This window comes from Rattus norvegicus, chromosome 10, assembly GCF_021556685.1.
Source record: "Rattus norvegicus strain SHRSP/BbbUtx chromosome 10, alternate assembly SHRSP_T2T, whole genome shotgun sequence".
In the NCBI taxonomy this organism is placed as follows: Eukaryota; Metazoa; Chordata; class Mammalia; order Rodentia; family Muridae; genus Rattus; species Rattus norvegicus.
Window position 1 is genome coordinate 34,184,858 of NC_141543.1, and position 15,349 is coordinate 34,200,206.

Consider the following 15,349-nt stretch of genomic DNA (forward strand, 5'->3'; position numbering starts at 1 on the left):
GGTCTTCTGCCTCAGCTATCACTGCTTTTGGGACTAGTAATCTAACTTCCTGTTCTACATGGTCCACCCATCCCTATGATGTTTTTTAAGAGTCTCACTGTCACTTTGGCTGGCCAGGCTGACTTCAAGCTCAGAGCCTTGCCTGCCTCTGCCACTGCCTCCTGAGTGCAGGCAGAGGCAAGGTGATCTCCACAATTAAGTTGCTTCCAAGCTTTTTGATTTCTTAAATTTGATAGTTTCAGTTTGGTACTTGAGATACAAAAGATAAGACTTTTGTGGATTTCTAAAATAATCCAGTTGAGATAAATGTTAGTTGCTACGTAATTAATAAGATTAATTAAAAAAATAAGATTAATAAAATTAGGAAATGAGCTTCTTGAAGCTTGATACCTGATTATTTCTGGGGGGAAAATAGAATCTCTTCTTGGGGAACTTAGTCAATGCTTTTTGATTTTAATAAACACACAATAAAAGAAAAAGATGCATATTCTTTCCTGCAAACAGAAACTAATGTGATTATGACAGGCTGAAAGCTCACAGTGTGATGGGGGGCTTAGGGAGATCTCTTTCTAGGTTTTCTGAGTAACTGGTTCAGATTAGAGTACTTTATCTTTGAAAAATCGATTTATACAAGAGTTGTCTAAAAAATAATTTGAAGTGTGTGATCTGGGATGTTGTAGAGTGACTTTGAAAGTGGGTGTTGCTAATACAGTCAGATGCTTTAGCAAAAATGTATCTTTGTGGCATAAACTATTTGTCCTATTTCAGAACCTACATGGGAAAATATAATCTGTGATTGTGGGGTATGTAAATAACTTTCAGCCAGGCATGATGGTGTGTTCTAGTGATCCATCATTTGGGAGGATTGAGTGACCTTGAGATGGACCAGGGTACATAATGAATTCCTGTCCAGAAAATAAAGATGTATTTAGCTCCGTGTACATGCTTTTACACCTAGCATGTTCTCTGACTTTGAGGCCAGCCAGCGCTATGTAGTGAGATACTATTTTTAAAAATATTCCAGTATTTTCCAAGCAAGGTGACCATCTGATACTTACTGCATCTGGAGATGCAAAGTTTTCTTTGAGAAGGTAAAAGACACTCTTTGTATGGTAATGAACCAAATGGGCTTTTTTCTCTTTGTTTGGTTTCTCTTTTCAGAGAGAAAATTGACTTAGACAAATTTCCAATGTCTGAAAAGTAGCTAAACACAAGGATCAGCAAGGGCAGAAGCCAAATGAGAAAGATGTCAAGCAGCGACTTGAGAAATTTACAACCTCATGTTTCCCTCTTCATTTTTAGAGCTTAGAAATCAGCAGGTGGACTGGTCTTTTAGAAGAAAGGTTTTTCAGATTCTAGTTTATTCCCACAGAACAGAAGACCTGTATAGGATTCACTCTCTACAGTCAGGCTTAATGGTGTGTCCCCAAGCTAGCCTATGTACAATCTACCTGAGCTTCTGCGCCTCCTGCCTCCACCTCTCATGCCGAGATTCCACCACACCCAGTTTGTGATGATGAGGAATGGACCCAGTTTTTTCTTTGTGTTAGCAAGGCACTATACAAACAGATTGGCATCCATCCCCAGTCTCCTCCTAAGTGGTTTTGATATTTTTGTTTTTGTTGTTTTTTTTTTTCCCCCAAGTTTTGGGCAGGATCTTACTACATAGCCCAGGATGCCCCATAACTCTATGTAGCCCAGGCTAACCTTGGGTTTTTCTGTGCTGGTATTATAGGCATAGGCATACTACAACACGTGGCTGGGAACAAAATGTTAATGGTTGTTACTGTAGCTTAGTACTATGTGGAGCAAACAGGAATCTTTCGTTGGTAGACAACAGAGCTGACACTAAAATCAGCTTAGGTAGACATCTAGGGTCTGGATGTTATCCCATTAAGAGAGACTGTTAACTTTCTAAAGTTATTGAAGGAAACACATGTTCAGACATTTGGAGAGTGGCCAGTTTTCCTTTATACAGAATAACTGAATTGAGAATCTGAAAATCAGAAATTTATAGCATACATTTAAAGTTAGATTTTTTTTTTCTCATTTAAGTTGTGAATGTTCTGTAGTCAGTGGCACACTGACATGTCTAGAAAAGTTCATAATGAAGGTTTTAATTCAAAGATTTATGTTCACTGATGGTTTCAAATAGGGAACTAGCCAGTCAGTAAAGATCATTTTCTAAGGAGGGGCAGATTCAGTTTTTGTTTTGCAGCTGTGCTAATATAGCTATTAACACTTTAACGTAAGAATCTGGAATCGAGAACCAAAGTTGGGCTGGAGCCATCTCACCCCAGGGGACAGTAAGCAGCCAGTCTGTTTACTTCGGCCCGGTTCTGACGTAAAAGGCTCTCACTGTGTTTCCACAGGTTGTGTATATTACTGTACTCAGGCCTTCATTGAACCACAGTTGCACACTGGTAAATGGTTTATTATAGCTTTTGCAGAGAATCTGGGTAAGTTTTGCCATAATTGATTCTAAGTTTAATCTATCCTCAAAAAGGGACACCATTAAAATTTGGTTTTGTGGTGCTTGCTGTTGTAGCACTCCCCAGCTGTGATATTCAAAGGACTTTACCTCCTTTACTTTCCCTGTGTCTTTAGTTAAAAATAATATTGACTTTGTTGTATTAAAGTGAATTATAATTTTATGCATACTTAGATATGACCTAAATTTTGCCATTGCGGGGGCATATTTGAATCTCAGAGGATTTTGTTGTATGGATGAGGCTGTCTGGACATGTAGTGATCCTTCTACCTCAGCCACTTAATATTGGGATCGTAGCCATGTGCCACCATAGCCAGTGTAAAGTTTTGTCTTTTTAAAAAAATTAGACAGGGTCATACTGTGTAGCCATGATATGTAGACCAGGCTGGCCCTTGCCTACCATCTTAAAATCAATTTTAATTGTACAATTAAAAAGCCCTGATGTGTGTGTGTGTGTGTGTGTGTGTGTGTCGGGGCACCTGCGTGCCTCATGTATAAATGCCTTCAGAGACTAAAAGATGATATTAGATCGTCTGCAGCTGGTGTGCTAGGCCATTGTGAGCCACCTGATTTAGGTGCTGCAAAATAAGAGCCTGAAGCTTTTGGAGCCCTGAGCCATCTCTCCAGTCCCCAGTTGTCCACTTTAAAGGTGTTAAGTGTGTTTATATAGTACCACTGTCTATTTGTAATATGGATGCTTTGCTTTGCCCCCCTCCCACCCCCCAATTTTGTTTTTTTGAAATTAGGTCACTCTAACCCAAGTCTGGTTTCTAGCCCAGGACAGTCTTGCCTTAGCCTCCCACATGCTGGGATTGCAAGAGTGACTTATAATCATTGTAATCAGTATTTTTATAGAGTTTTACATTTACTGAGAATTGGTACCAGGAATGTTCGCTTCCAGGATTCCTTGCTGTGTCCTGTATGGAGAGAGTCTCTAGATAGCAGCACTAAGCAATGCTTTATACTTGAGAACCACAGCTGTCCACCACCCCTTAGTTCTAGGTGAATTAATTTGACTACATTGACTACAACAATCTTTCAATAGTAATAATTGCTCAGATATTTTTTTTTGTGAATAATGGAGCCATTTAAATTAGTTTGATAATAATGGAGGCTGGACAGATGGGTCAACAGATGTAAGTGCATACTGTATTGTACCCAACATCTACTTCAGCCTAGGTGGCTCCTAACAGCCTGTAACTCTAGTTCCAGGATACCGGACTGACTTCTGACCTCTGAAGTGTCAGGATTCTAGATCTGCACCACTATACCCACCCAGCTCTAAAGGCATAGTGTAAAGACAAAATCTTTACAATGTTTTGTAAAAGTTTTGTGAAAAGAAAGATCAATCAGGAAGGTCAGCATTGGGTAGATAACAGGTTTGAGGCCAGCTTGGGCTACATGGATCCTGTCTTAAAAAGGGGAAACTCATAGTTTTTATACTGGTATCCATGTCTGTAAGGAAAGAAACGCCAAGTCCTTCATAGCTGAAGTATTAGTGCCACCCTCCCACCCAGTGTGTGTAGGTATGTATAAGTATGTTAGGGTTTTGCTGCTGTTTTGAGACCAGGTCTCATGTAACCGAGGCTGGCTTCAAACCTGACATCCTCTTGTTTCTGACTCAGACTCCGTTTCCTGTCATTTGTCCCTCTAGGTCTCCAGTCTTTGGCTTTTTTGGTTAGGCTTTTTTTAAAAAAAGAAGTAAGCTCATGCTGGGCAGTGGGGGCACAGGATTTTAACCCCAGAACTTGGGAAGCAGAGACAGATGGCCCTGCCAGTTCTAGGTCAACCTGCTCTACAGATGTGTTCTACGGTGGCCAAGGATACATAAAGAAAACCCTGTCCAGAGGGAGGGGATCAAAATTACAGTGCATCGTAAATTTTAGCAAGTGTGTCCTTTCAAACTGTTCAAGGTATTTTGCATCCATTGGTGTCTCTTAACGCTCAGGTAAGATTTTCTTAGAAGCTATTGAAGAAGTCTAGTGTGGAACTCTGATCCTGATCTGAGGCTAGCCCAGGTTGTATAGTAGACTGACTTTATGTTCCCCCATAAAGCAAAACAAAACCAAACTGTTGAAAGCCTGAGAAGCATACTTTTCCCTCTGGAAAAACGAAATGGAAGTTTTTGGTAGTTTAAAGAGATCGTTTATGTGGAAAGGTAAGAGTACCATCCAGATGAGAGCACAAGATGCAGGGGAGCATTAGCAGTTTTGCATCGGCCTTGCTTAACAGCAGGCTTTTATCAAGCAAAGAATATTGTCTTTCACGTTTTAGGCATGTGTTTGAAAGTATGAGCTCTTGATCCAGATGCCCTAGTCTGACTCTGATCTGCTCCTTACAGGTAGTGTGGCCTGATAGTGTTCTCAGTGTAGGCTGTTACCTCATGGCATCATCTGCAAAATGGAGAGAGTGGAAGTGCCGCCTCAGAGGGTAAACTTTAGAGCAATAGAAGAGTGCCTGGCATAAGCCTGTGTAAATAGTGCTCATGTTACCAGCTACTTATGTGTAGCAGAGAAACTGGTTTTGTAGTTTTGATACTCTCTGTTCAATAGTAACACTATTAGCCACACATATCTAGAGGTAGCATAAAGTCCCTGGGGTTTAGGTGACTTCTGTTTTGTTTTGAGATTGGCCTCAAACTGTTGATCCTGCTTTTTACTTCACTGACTTCTGAAATTACCATTTTTTTTGCCTCCATGTCTGGGTAAATTGGCTGGTTTTAGCTGGTATTTATAGAGGCTAACTATTGGAGGTCATGGGAATTGTGTATGGGATATAGAAACCACGATTAAAGTTTATTATAGTTTCATATTTAACTTCACGTACTTAGAAGACTACCTAGTATTCTCCCATTCTGCTCAGAGCAAGCATAGGTGTAAGTAGAAATGTTCATCTAGAGCTGGTGAGATGGTGAGCTAGGTAGAGAAGCTTGTTGCCAAGCCTGACGATCTGACTTTGGTCTCTGGGAATAAGGTAGAAGGAGAGAACTGACAACTTTAAATTGTCCTCTGATCTCCAAACATAGGCTCTTATGTGTGCATACAAAAGAAATGGTCATCTTCTTATAAACAAATGAGGAAGACTGACTCAGGCATGTTGTTAGTCACCACCTCCAAATCTGCATATCCCAAATCCTTTCCAGAGCTTGGAGGAGAATCTGAGCTTGGGTCTCTACAGCAGAAGCCTGTTAGAAGCTATCAGCTGTACTTGTCATCTTGTAAGTTGGCCAGTTTGCACAGTTTCTGTATGCTCTTGGGCCTTGACATTTCATCTAATGGCAAAGAGTGGAATCTGTTTGCATGTGTATTGATGGGAGACTTAGGAGGGAGATACTTGGCTTTAATCCGTGTGTGTGTGGTCTTATTTCCCAGATAGTCACTGTTACCCATGGCTCATTTTGAGATGCTGTTGGCTACAACTGTATGGCCAGTCCTTCTCCCTCCACTTTAGTGTCTGGGACTGGCACTGTCCTGAGTATCCTGGGAAGAACTTGTGTGGGTTAGTCTAAAACTCAGACATGTAATCAGTAACAGGTTAGAAACCAGAATGTACAAATGAGACTTCGCCTCTACGTTTCCTTCTTGCTCACATTGCATCATACACATTGGAGTTTATGAGTCTTTAGTGGAATCATAGGTACATGCATACAGTCAGAATCTTTCACTTTTTCATTCTGGGCTTTGCACTATTTCATCCTTTCATTGACTCTACCAGGGAGATTATTATGTACTACTCTCTTCTGATTGGCCCCTGATCCTTGCTGCCTGTAGGAGAGCACTATTGTCACATTTGGGCTTTATCTTAGAGGACATGTAACTTCACTGAGCTTGAGACCTCTGCCTTTCCATGGGGGATCCTTGCCTTTACCGCATCTCAGACAGGGTCCTTAGCTCTTCATGGTAGACATCCTGTATTGGGTGGGTGGGGGATAAGTTTCCAAAGAAAACGTGACATATCCAGGGGAAGCTCATCTTCAGCATTAACACCCAGCTCCAGTCAGCCTCTGTATTGACTGACAGGCTGAGGTTTTATGCAGCATTTTAAGAGTTGTAGTGAAGAAAAATGAACAGGAAAGGTGAGCACATCCCAGGCGTTCTTTTTTAAAAGTACATTTATTTGGGGCTGGAGAGATAGCTTAGTATGGTTAAGAGCTCTGGTTACTCTTGTAGATGGCCTGGGTTTGGTTCTTAGCACCCATTTGTATCTCCAGTTCTAGGGGTTCCAATACTGCCTTTTGACTTCCTTGGGCACTAGGCGGTCAGATGGTGCACATTTGTGCAGTAACAGTACTCATCACAAAAATGTTTGAGTTTGTTCATCTGTTTTGGTCTCATTCATTCCCTTCTAACCCCAACTACTCTCAGAGTCATCTACCAACTTCATGCCCTCTTTTTAAATTTATTATTATAACCCTTGGTGTTCACTCAGTGGATCATGATTGACCTACCTGACTGTGTTTAGCATGGTGGTGTACACCTTTAATTCCAGCACTTGCGAGGCAGAAACAGTCATATCTTGAGTTCTGAGCAAGCCTAGTCTACATAGCAAGTTCCAGAATAGCCAAAGACACATAGAAACTTTGCCTCAAGAAACAGACAAAGAAAGAAAAAAGAAAACTGACTAACTCCCTCAGCCATTGTGGCTGGAGGGTGAGAGGGAAGTCTGATGGAAGTTCCCCAAAGCAGCCGTTAGTGCACTGGCTCCTTTTCTGTCCTGTGTGGTTGCAGTTGCCTCTGGTAACAATACACCTAGAGGCCTGTGTAAAACCTTACTACTGAACCTCGTTTTAAAGAGTTACTTTTCTCACCTAGAATTCAGAGGTGATTGTGCTTATAATGTCAGGATAACTTACTTTAAAAGTTTTATTTACTACTCTACTGCTTCTGGTTTGGTATTTTAATTAATTTAGTGAGATAAGGCCTTATAATACAGCTCTGGCTTTCCTACAACTTGCTTTGTAGACCAAGCTTGCCTGGAATGCAGAAATCTACCTGCTTTAATCTCTGCTTCTGCTGAGATTAAAGGCATGCCTGATTGTGATTTGCTTGTTTTGTTTTTCAAGACGACATCTCTCTCTATAGCTCTCGATGTCCTGGAACTCACTGTAGACCACGCTGTCCTTGAATTCAGAGATTTGCTTGCCTCTGTCTTCTGAGTGCTAAGATTAAAGGCATGCCAGCACCAATGCCTGGCATTTGCCTGATTGGTGATCCCAGAGCTAGCTGTGCTGATGATAAGAGAATTGTTTACACTAAAACTAGGGAAGTAGGTATGCAACCAAATATGTTTAGAAATAAAATGTAAAGGAGGATGTGCTGACTCACACCTGTCCTAGCACCCAGAAAATGAAGGCAGGAGTTTGAGGCTAGGCTGGGCTACAGAGAGTTCTAGACCAGCTACAGGCTGTGGTGTAAGACCCTGCCTCAAGCAGAACAGGAACCTTCTAAAAATAGTCTTATCATTGAATTATGCTCAACACTTTAGGTTCTGTTCAGAACAGAAAGCCTAAGTGAGAAAAAGCTTAAAAAAAAATGCTCTCAGCTGGTTAGAACCTGAAGCTAAGTAAGGGTGATGGATGGATCGTTAACATTCAGAGACAAAGGGATTTTGATGGTCTTTGAGCTCCTGAATAATGTGGTAAGGGTGGGGTGAAAACTTGAGCCCTATGGACCATCTAGATCAGGACCCCTCCAAGAACTAGCTAGTGTTAGATGGTAACTTTTTTTTTTTTAATTTTTTTCATTTTTCTCCTTTTCGCTTAGGGACCTATTGTGAATTAGCACTTCCTCTTTCATTTATGGGCTTATTGGAAGGCAGACACCTTGCCAGGTTACATACTGCATCTTATGGGATGTAAGATAATAATAACATGTAAGAATGCCTTTCTTGGCCATTGTTGGGTTACCCACATGGCTTTCCAGGCTCTCTGTTACCAACACTGTAGTCTGAAACTGGCAAGTTACCCAGAATAAACTCGTTAGGAAAATTCAAATTAATTTTGGTTTTATTTAAACTTTTCTTCTCTTTTTCTCATTAAGCTGGATTAAAAAGAACGCAACTGTCTGCTCTATTTTTGTTAACTTGGTTTTTTCTACCATAGGTCTCAACAAATGGCAGCTATTACATCAGACAGTGACGAGTCCTGCTGCTCCCTTACAGTGTCTGACAGACCACTGTGGATTCAGACTGGGAGCATTGAAGTTAACAGTGAAGCGGGCAGGTCTGTCTGTCTTAAGCCCTGCCATGAAGTGAAAAGGGCACTACATTGTCACTTAACATCCCTGAAGTAGATTAGGCTAGCCTTCAGAAACTCGTTAGTTTTCATTGACCTTGGTAGTTGTCAGTAACTTCCAGGAACCAAGAACAACTTTTCTAGAGTAGGTATCCTGTGAGTGTCTGTATTGAGAGCAGCCTTGTGGAGTCAGGTGTTACATTGTAAGCTTATGTTAGCTGCCTGGAAATCAGGGACTGGCTTATTTTTTCAGTTTCAATCTCTCACTAATATTAGTCATTTAAATTCTTTGTTATGTATCACTGTATAGGTGATAGGAACGTGGCTCAGTTGGCAGAGTGCACAAAGCTCTGAGTGCATCCGCAGCACTGAGTAAGCCAGGCAGGCGTGGTGACACATGCCTGCCAATCCCAGCACTCAGGAGGTGGAGGCAGGAAGGTTAGAAGCTCAAGATCATCCTCCTTATCCTAGTGAGTCTGAGGAAATGCGTAAGATATGTATGTGAGGTCTAGTATGGTGGTGCATGGCTTTAAAGGAAGCAGAGGCCAGCCTAGTCTACATAGGGAGTGACAGGAAAACCAGGTCTACAAAGTGAGACCCTGTCTCCAAAAAGAAAAAGAGATGCACGTGTACGTGAATACGTAGGAAGTAAATCTTAAAACTCATTGTCATTTGTATACGGTGAGTGAGACTCTAGAGGTGGTACGATAGATAGGTCCAAACTCTGCTTGCAATTGTGTGTGACTTAATGGATAATGTGCAGCATTGACTTTGGACTCTTACTTGGTGGGAAACGTTTAGAGATTTGGGTTGTTCCTCTTGAACTTATCTTTTTTACATTTATTTTCATTTGTGTGTGTGTGTGTGTGAGAGAGAGAGAGAGAGAGAGAGAGAGAGAGAGAGAGAGAGAGAGAGGATATGCCAGGTAGGTGACCTTGGAAGCCAGAAGAGGGCACATGTCCTTTGGACTGGAATTACAGGCATCCAGTCCTTGATGTGGATGTTGGAAATGATACTCCTATGCAAGAGCAGTAGTGTTTCCTTAACCTCTGAGCTATGTCTCTAGCTCCTGAATGTGCCTTTTATTTGAAAAGTCTTTGGTCTTCTGGGACAGGGAATGCACTAGGGCTATTTGACCTGCTGTGTGTGCAGCTCCTAGAGAATTTTATCATTGCATGTAAACTTTGATACAGGTTCAAAATCAAACATTTTGCATTGAATACTGTGTCAAAATTTTGGACTTGTAGCTAAATAGGGATGGTAGCCACCTTACTGTAACCATCTGGGGAGAGAGGCTTGGCTTCCTATACTTCTGTGGTCCGTGGCGTTCTGGTTCTGGTCTTCAGCTGAGCTTCAGTGGGCCTCACATTACAATGTGGGTTTGCAGCTGGAGAGATGGCTCAGCAGTCAAGAGCACTGGCTGCTGTTTCCGAGGTCCTGAGTTCAATTCTCAGCAACCACATGGTGACTCACAACCATCTGTAATGAGATCTGATGCCCTCTTCTGGTGTGTCTGAAGACAGCTACAGTGTACTCACAAACATGAAATAAATAAATCTTAAGAAAAAAAATTAGCTCTGTCAAACCATGAGAAAGATACAGACAGACTTCGAAGTTTTAAATATTGGGAAAGATAAGTGCTTTTTCTTCCTTCTGCATTCTTTGTGTGTTTTATTATTCCACTGAAATAGCATTATCTTCGGTTTAATAATATATTTAATTCAAAGATCGTCTTTCTTGGGTCTCAAGCTCCCGTGTGGAGGGCACAGCTAGGAACTGAGTGGTACTGGGCTCCCACTAATTTGTGTACTCGCTGTTTGCTAACCCTGGGCAGACTGGCTCTGCTGCTTCAAAGTGTTTTCCGTAAGTCACACTGTCTGCCCGTCGTGCCTGGGCCCTGCCTTTGCTCAAAAGGCTACTAAAGATTGTCATGTTGGTGGTCAGGTGTAATGAGGGCACACTGGTCAATGCACTGAAGTGTCTAGTGATAAAACGGCACTCTCAGTGCCCTCCAATGGCTCTGACTCTGGGGAGGCTCCCTCCAGTCCCCTTAGCTCTGCAAGTAGCACACCGTGATCTACCCAGTTAGCTTTGATGATGTACACCTTAATCACAGAACTCAGAGATGGAGGCAAGAAAGATCAGGAGTTCAAGGTCAGTTTGAGGTCATCCTGGGCTACAAGAGACTCAAAAAAGGGGAGGAATTGGGGTAAGGCTGGGTTTGGAGGCTCACACCTTTAATCCCAACATAGAAAGCACAGGTAGGCAGTTCTTCATGAAATCCAGGCCAGCCAGAGTTACATGTTGAGACTCTGTCTAAAAGAACATTTTAAATCTGCAGGTTAACTGTGCTGGGATAAGGCTAGGATAAGCCTGGTGATAAGGCTGGTGTTTCCTAAGAGTCTATTTCTGCTACTTTGATGTATTTTAACTTAGAAGTAACATAAAGACAAAGCCATAATTCTCCTGCTATTAGGCAAATATTCAGAAGAAAAGGACTCAGGTGATAGCCATGTGTGTTGGAATTTGGTCAGATGTGCTCAGGTAAATTAGACAATGCTTCCACTGGTCTACAGTGGCAGTAAGCTGTCTTTTAAAAAGTCAAATATTTGTTTTAAAAGAAATGCAGTGCAATCCCATGATCTGTAGGGCTTAAACAACAAAGACTTCTTTTTCTCCTGTTACCTATGACTAACTACATTTTCTTCCTTTTGTTTATTGTATTTCAGCACAAAGACATTAGCCGACTGCTGGTTTCTTGGATGTGTACCACAGTGACAGAGCAACAGAGCAACAGGACTGAATAAGATTGGAGTTTTAAGCTGCACTAAGAAGTCTATGTAAAGGCAGTGACCAAAACCAGTCCTCTACACAAGGGCAGTTGCAAGGTAGACTGAATGGAAGGAAGGTATTAGGGAATATTTTCTATATATAGAAGAAACAAACTGCTGCAATAAATTATGCATGAGGTGAGGAGGAAGTGGTCTGAGCAATGTGCAGGACGCACTGAGTGGTGCGGAGGAATCACTGACAGTAGCTTCTGTTGAATGTGAACGATAGTTTGGACAGGCCTACGAGGCAGAGGATGGTGCGGAAAGTCAGAACTGTTCGCATACCTAACCTTTGTGCTTTCCCCAAGGATTATGGTTATCAGTTCAGAAGTGAGCAGAGGTGTGTTTAAAATGGCGCTCCAGTGAAACAGCAATGGTCACGTGTGCTAAGGCCAGTGTTTCCTTCGGGTGCCAGCAGAAACGAGAGGAAGAGGAGCTGACATCCTGCTGAAAGGATGGCTAAGTGCCCCGCCCCACCCACAAGTAAACTGTGGATCTTTTAATAAAACAGGGCTGTGTTATCTTGAATATATGTTTGCTTGTTAGAACATATTAAGATGTATTTATTTGCCACTAGTATTTAACATTTTGTGCACATTTTCATAACTACATCGTACCTTTTCCTATTTTGACTCCCAAGTGGATAGGCTAGTGTTGAGCTTGGAATGAAATCATCCACTCCCAAGAACCAGCTCAGACTCTGAGCTGGGCAGGATTTTATTGTTGCCTCTCCCCTTACTGAGTGGTGCTGTTCAGAAAAGGTGGCAGCATCAGTGTTGATCTGGACCACTTTCCACAGCAAGAACCCCTACTTCTCAGTGCAGGAGATTCTCACAGGTGTCAGGGAGGACTTGGCCCTGGGGAACAAGTGGCAGAACAGATCCATGGAAACAGCCTAAACTTTTGGTGCATGGAACATGAATTCTTGACAGAGACCACAGATTTTCCTTGTCTTTGCTAAATATATACTATGAAACCCCTTAATTTTTCTTGTTTAATGAATGGAGAACACATGAGAAAATCAGATGGACCTGTTAGTACTACATTTTTAAAGCATTTTATATTTGATGGTGCCGTAATTTTAATAATAAAACTGAAGATTTTTAGTGGCAATACTGATTTATTTTTTAAACCAGAAAGATAACATCATATTGATTACTTACTACAAAAAGAAAAAAAAAAAAGAAGAAAAAAAGCCAAAAGAAAAGAACTAACTCACAGTACTCATCAAAGCAACACGAGTGACGAGTGGGCACTTGGCTCAAGAGCTCACTGCCTGTGAGCTTTCTCTGTGGGTGACAGCACCCAACAGCCCACTGCTCAGGACTAGGAAATGCTCTGGGTGGGACTTTTAGATCATTTGCTATACCTGACTGTGATTTGATTTGTAACTCAAGAAGAAAAGCCGGGTAGTCTGGAGTCTAGTGAGCTTAATTCAGATCCTAACACACTGCAAGTGCTGGGAAGTCCTGACTGCATTTTACAATGATCTCTTCGGAGACTTCCACACCATGACGTCATCTTACCAAATGGGCTCAGGAACTCTAACAGCAGGGAGCTGTGGGGAGGCCCTGAATCACAGCTCCAGGCTCTGGGGCCCGTCTTAGGCCCCAACACCAGCAGTACCTTTCATGCTCACTCAGGAACCAGGTGTCTCCCAAGCCATGTGGAATTATGCATGGATTGTATCAGGAAGACCTTTAAGCTTTAGAAATCTTTATTTGTAGAGTGATGGAATTGACCAAAAAATAATATTAAAAAGGCAAAAGCACTGGGAGAGATCAGGTTTTAAGAATTTACGTATTTTTTTTTCCCTTATGGCAAATCCTTAAAGGCCTTTTATTACAAATTAGATTTTCATTAAAAAAGAAAGGACACTTGGTGGTATTTAAAATCTAGGCCTACCATGTTACAACTTCATTTTTTATTGCTTTAGTTGCTTAATATTTAAGCTCTGCTTCATGCTACCTTTTGTCTGTATTAAAATCTTCACAGGCCTATTTCATTTGTAGACTTGAATTGTTTCTCCCTTCCATCTGCTTGGAGTTAAATGTTAAAGAATGTTGTGTAAAGTGTTATCCAATAAAGTCTTTGATTTTTTTTTAAATTTATTTAAGAACTGTTTTACTGTGTAGGGGTTGGTTACCTTTAAAAAGTGGTTTTTATATTTTCTTTAAATTTTAAAATCCAACCCAGTTTTGTGTTTGGGTAAGTAGTGATGCTTTCTAAGAAAGACCTACAGGTTTTGGTCACTAAGGTCTTATGGGATTTCTTCTGAGTAGAGGGAGAGGCCGGCAGGCTACATAGTCTGATTAGGACCCTGTACACAACAGATTGCTTTTCTGGTTTAAGCAGCCTGTCTTTAGAATTGACTGACTATACAACTAGGTAGGTTCCTTTGGTTTTAACTCTTAAGGAGTCCATAGCTGGCTGGGTATGATGGCACATAGGGTCGTAATCTCAGCGTTCAAGGCTGTAGTTCCAGGTCATCCTACACATACCAACTTCTTTCCGACCTAGACAGACTGCTTGGTGCCATAGTTTATAGGATTGACTGTGAACCACCAGTGCTTTGTCATTAGGAAGAAAATCAGTTTATGAAAGCCGATCAGGCAATTGAGGGTTTTTCTTTTTGTTTGTTAGGTTTTTTGGTGACTAACATAGAAACTGCTCTATTTCAGTAAAGCAATTTGAAGACTTCCTGGCACTGCAGAGGATCTGTAGAATCTCCGATGTTAAACACTGCTTGATTCAGTTTACCTAATTATCCATTAAAGAAGCCACTGGAGTCTGGGTCAGTTTGAGGCAGGCAGAGCTGTCAATAGCACATCATTCTGGGGTGGTCAGACTGTGCTTGCATATCCCACAGACAGATATCCTCAACACCTAACTACCTCTTTACCTCATTCTGTCCCTGTATCCTTGGTCAGTGAAGACAGCTGTTCACTTGTTTCAAGTCCTTAGTGGATTTCTGGCTTCAGAGTGAAGGCACCGTGCGGCTGGAAGCTGTGTCTTGTTGCTCATGATGTGCCAAGCGTGTGCCCAGGTTATGGCCCAGTCTGGGTGCTAGCACAGAACTACATCCATAGCAGGATAGTGTCCTCTCCCAGTGCCGATGTTTCCTTCACGGCTGTTGTGATGACCAAATGGCCTATGACTCCCAGTGCTTGATAGCAGTTCTAGCAAGGGGAACTTGTACTTGTGTCTGAGGAGTGACCTGCTGACAGTCACCACCACCACCTGTTCTCTGTAGGCTGCCTTGGCAGGTACTGGGGGGAGCAGTAGGCCCTGCTGTGCCCAGAGTGAAAGGGGGGAGGAAGCAGGGGATGTGTTTAAGTTTTGCCTTGGGAAGCTGCTGCATGGGCTTTATTCATAGCTTATAGGTCTTGGAGGAGTACAAAATTGAAAGTAAAAAAAAAATTGAAAGTAATCTTAAAAAAATTATAACGATCCCAAAAGAATTGTAAATGTAGAGACTGCGGAGACACATGACTCAGCAGGGGAATCCCCTTGTTACTCAGCCTTTTTGTTTGATTTGTAATACCCACATGGTTGAGGGAGAGAAATTATACTATTGCAGGCAGGCATGGGCATACACTTGTACATAAATGTAATTTTAAAGAAGGTAACTTAAAAAAAAAATCATTCCTAGCTATAGCAGTTACCAGCTCATGACCAAGGATATTGAAGTTCTTGATGCTTTGAAATATAAAAGGTATTTTAGCTCTTGGAGGTTTTTATGTAGTGATTCTGGCTAGCTCAGACCAGATTCTTGGTCTCAAGTAGTCCATTTTT

The 15,349-nt window shown here is 41.6% G+C and overlaps 1 protein-coding gene across 16 annotated transcripts in view; it reads left to right on the forward strand.

Moving 5' to 3' along the window:
- Window positions 1-13,665, forward strand: part of Pwwp2a (PWWP domain containing 2A) — a 39,707-nt gene extending 26,042 nt beyond the window's left edge. For 7 of the 16 annotated variants that reach the window (XM_087571604.1, XM_087571605.1, XM_087571606.1 and 4 more), the window contains 2 exon segments: window positions 8,592-8,711; window positions 11,453-13,665. In XM_087571604.1, coding sequence (XP_087427730.1) covers window positions 8,592-8,711; window positions 11,453-11,466 — 134 coding nt within the window. In that variant the 3' untranslated portion in view covers window positions 11,467-13,665. 16 annotated transcript variants of the gene reach the window in all.
- The last annotated feature ends 1,684 nt before the right edge of the window (window positions 13,666-15,349 follow it).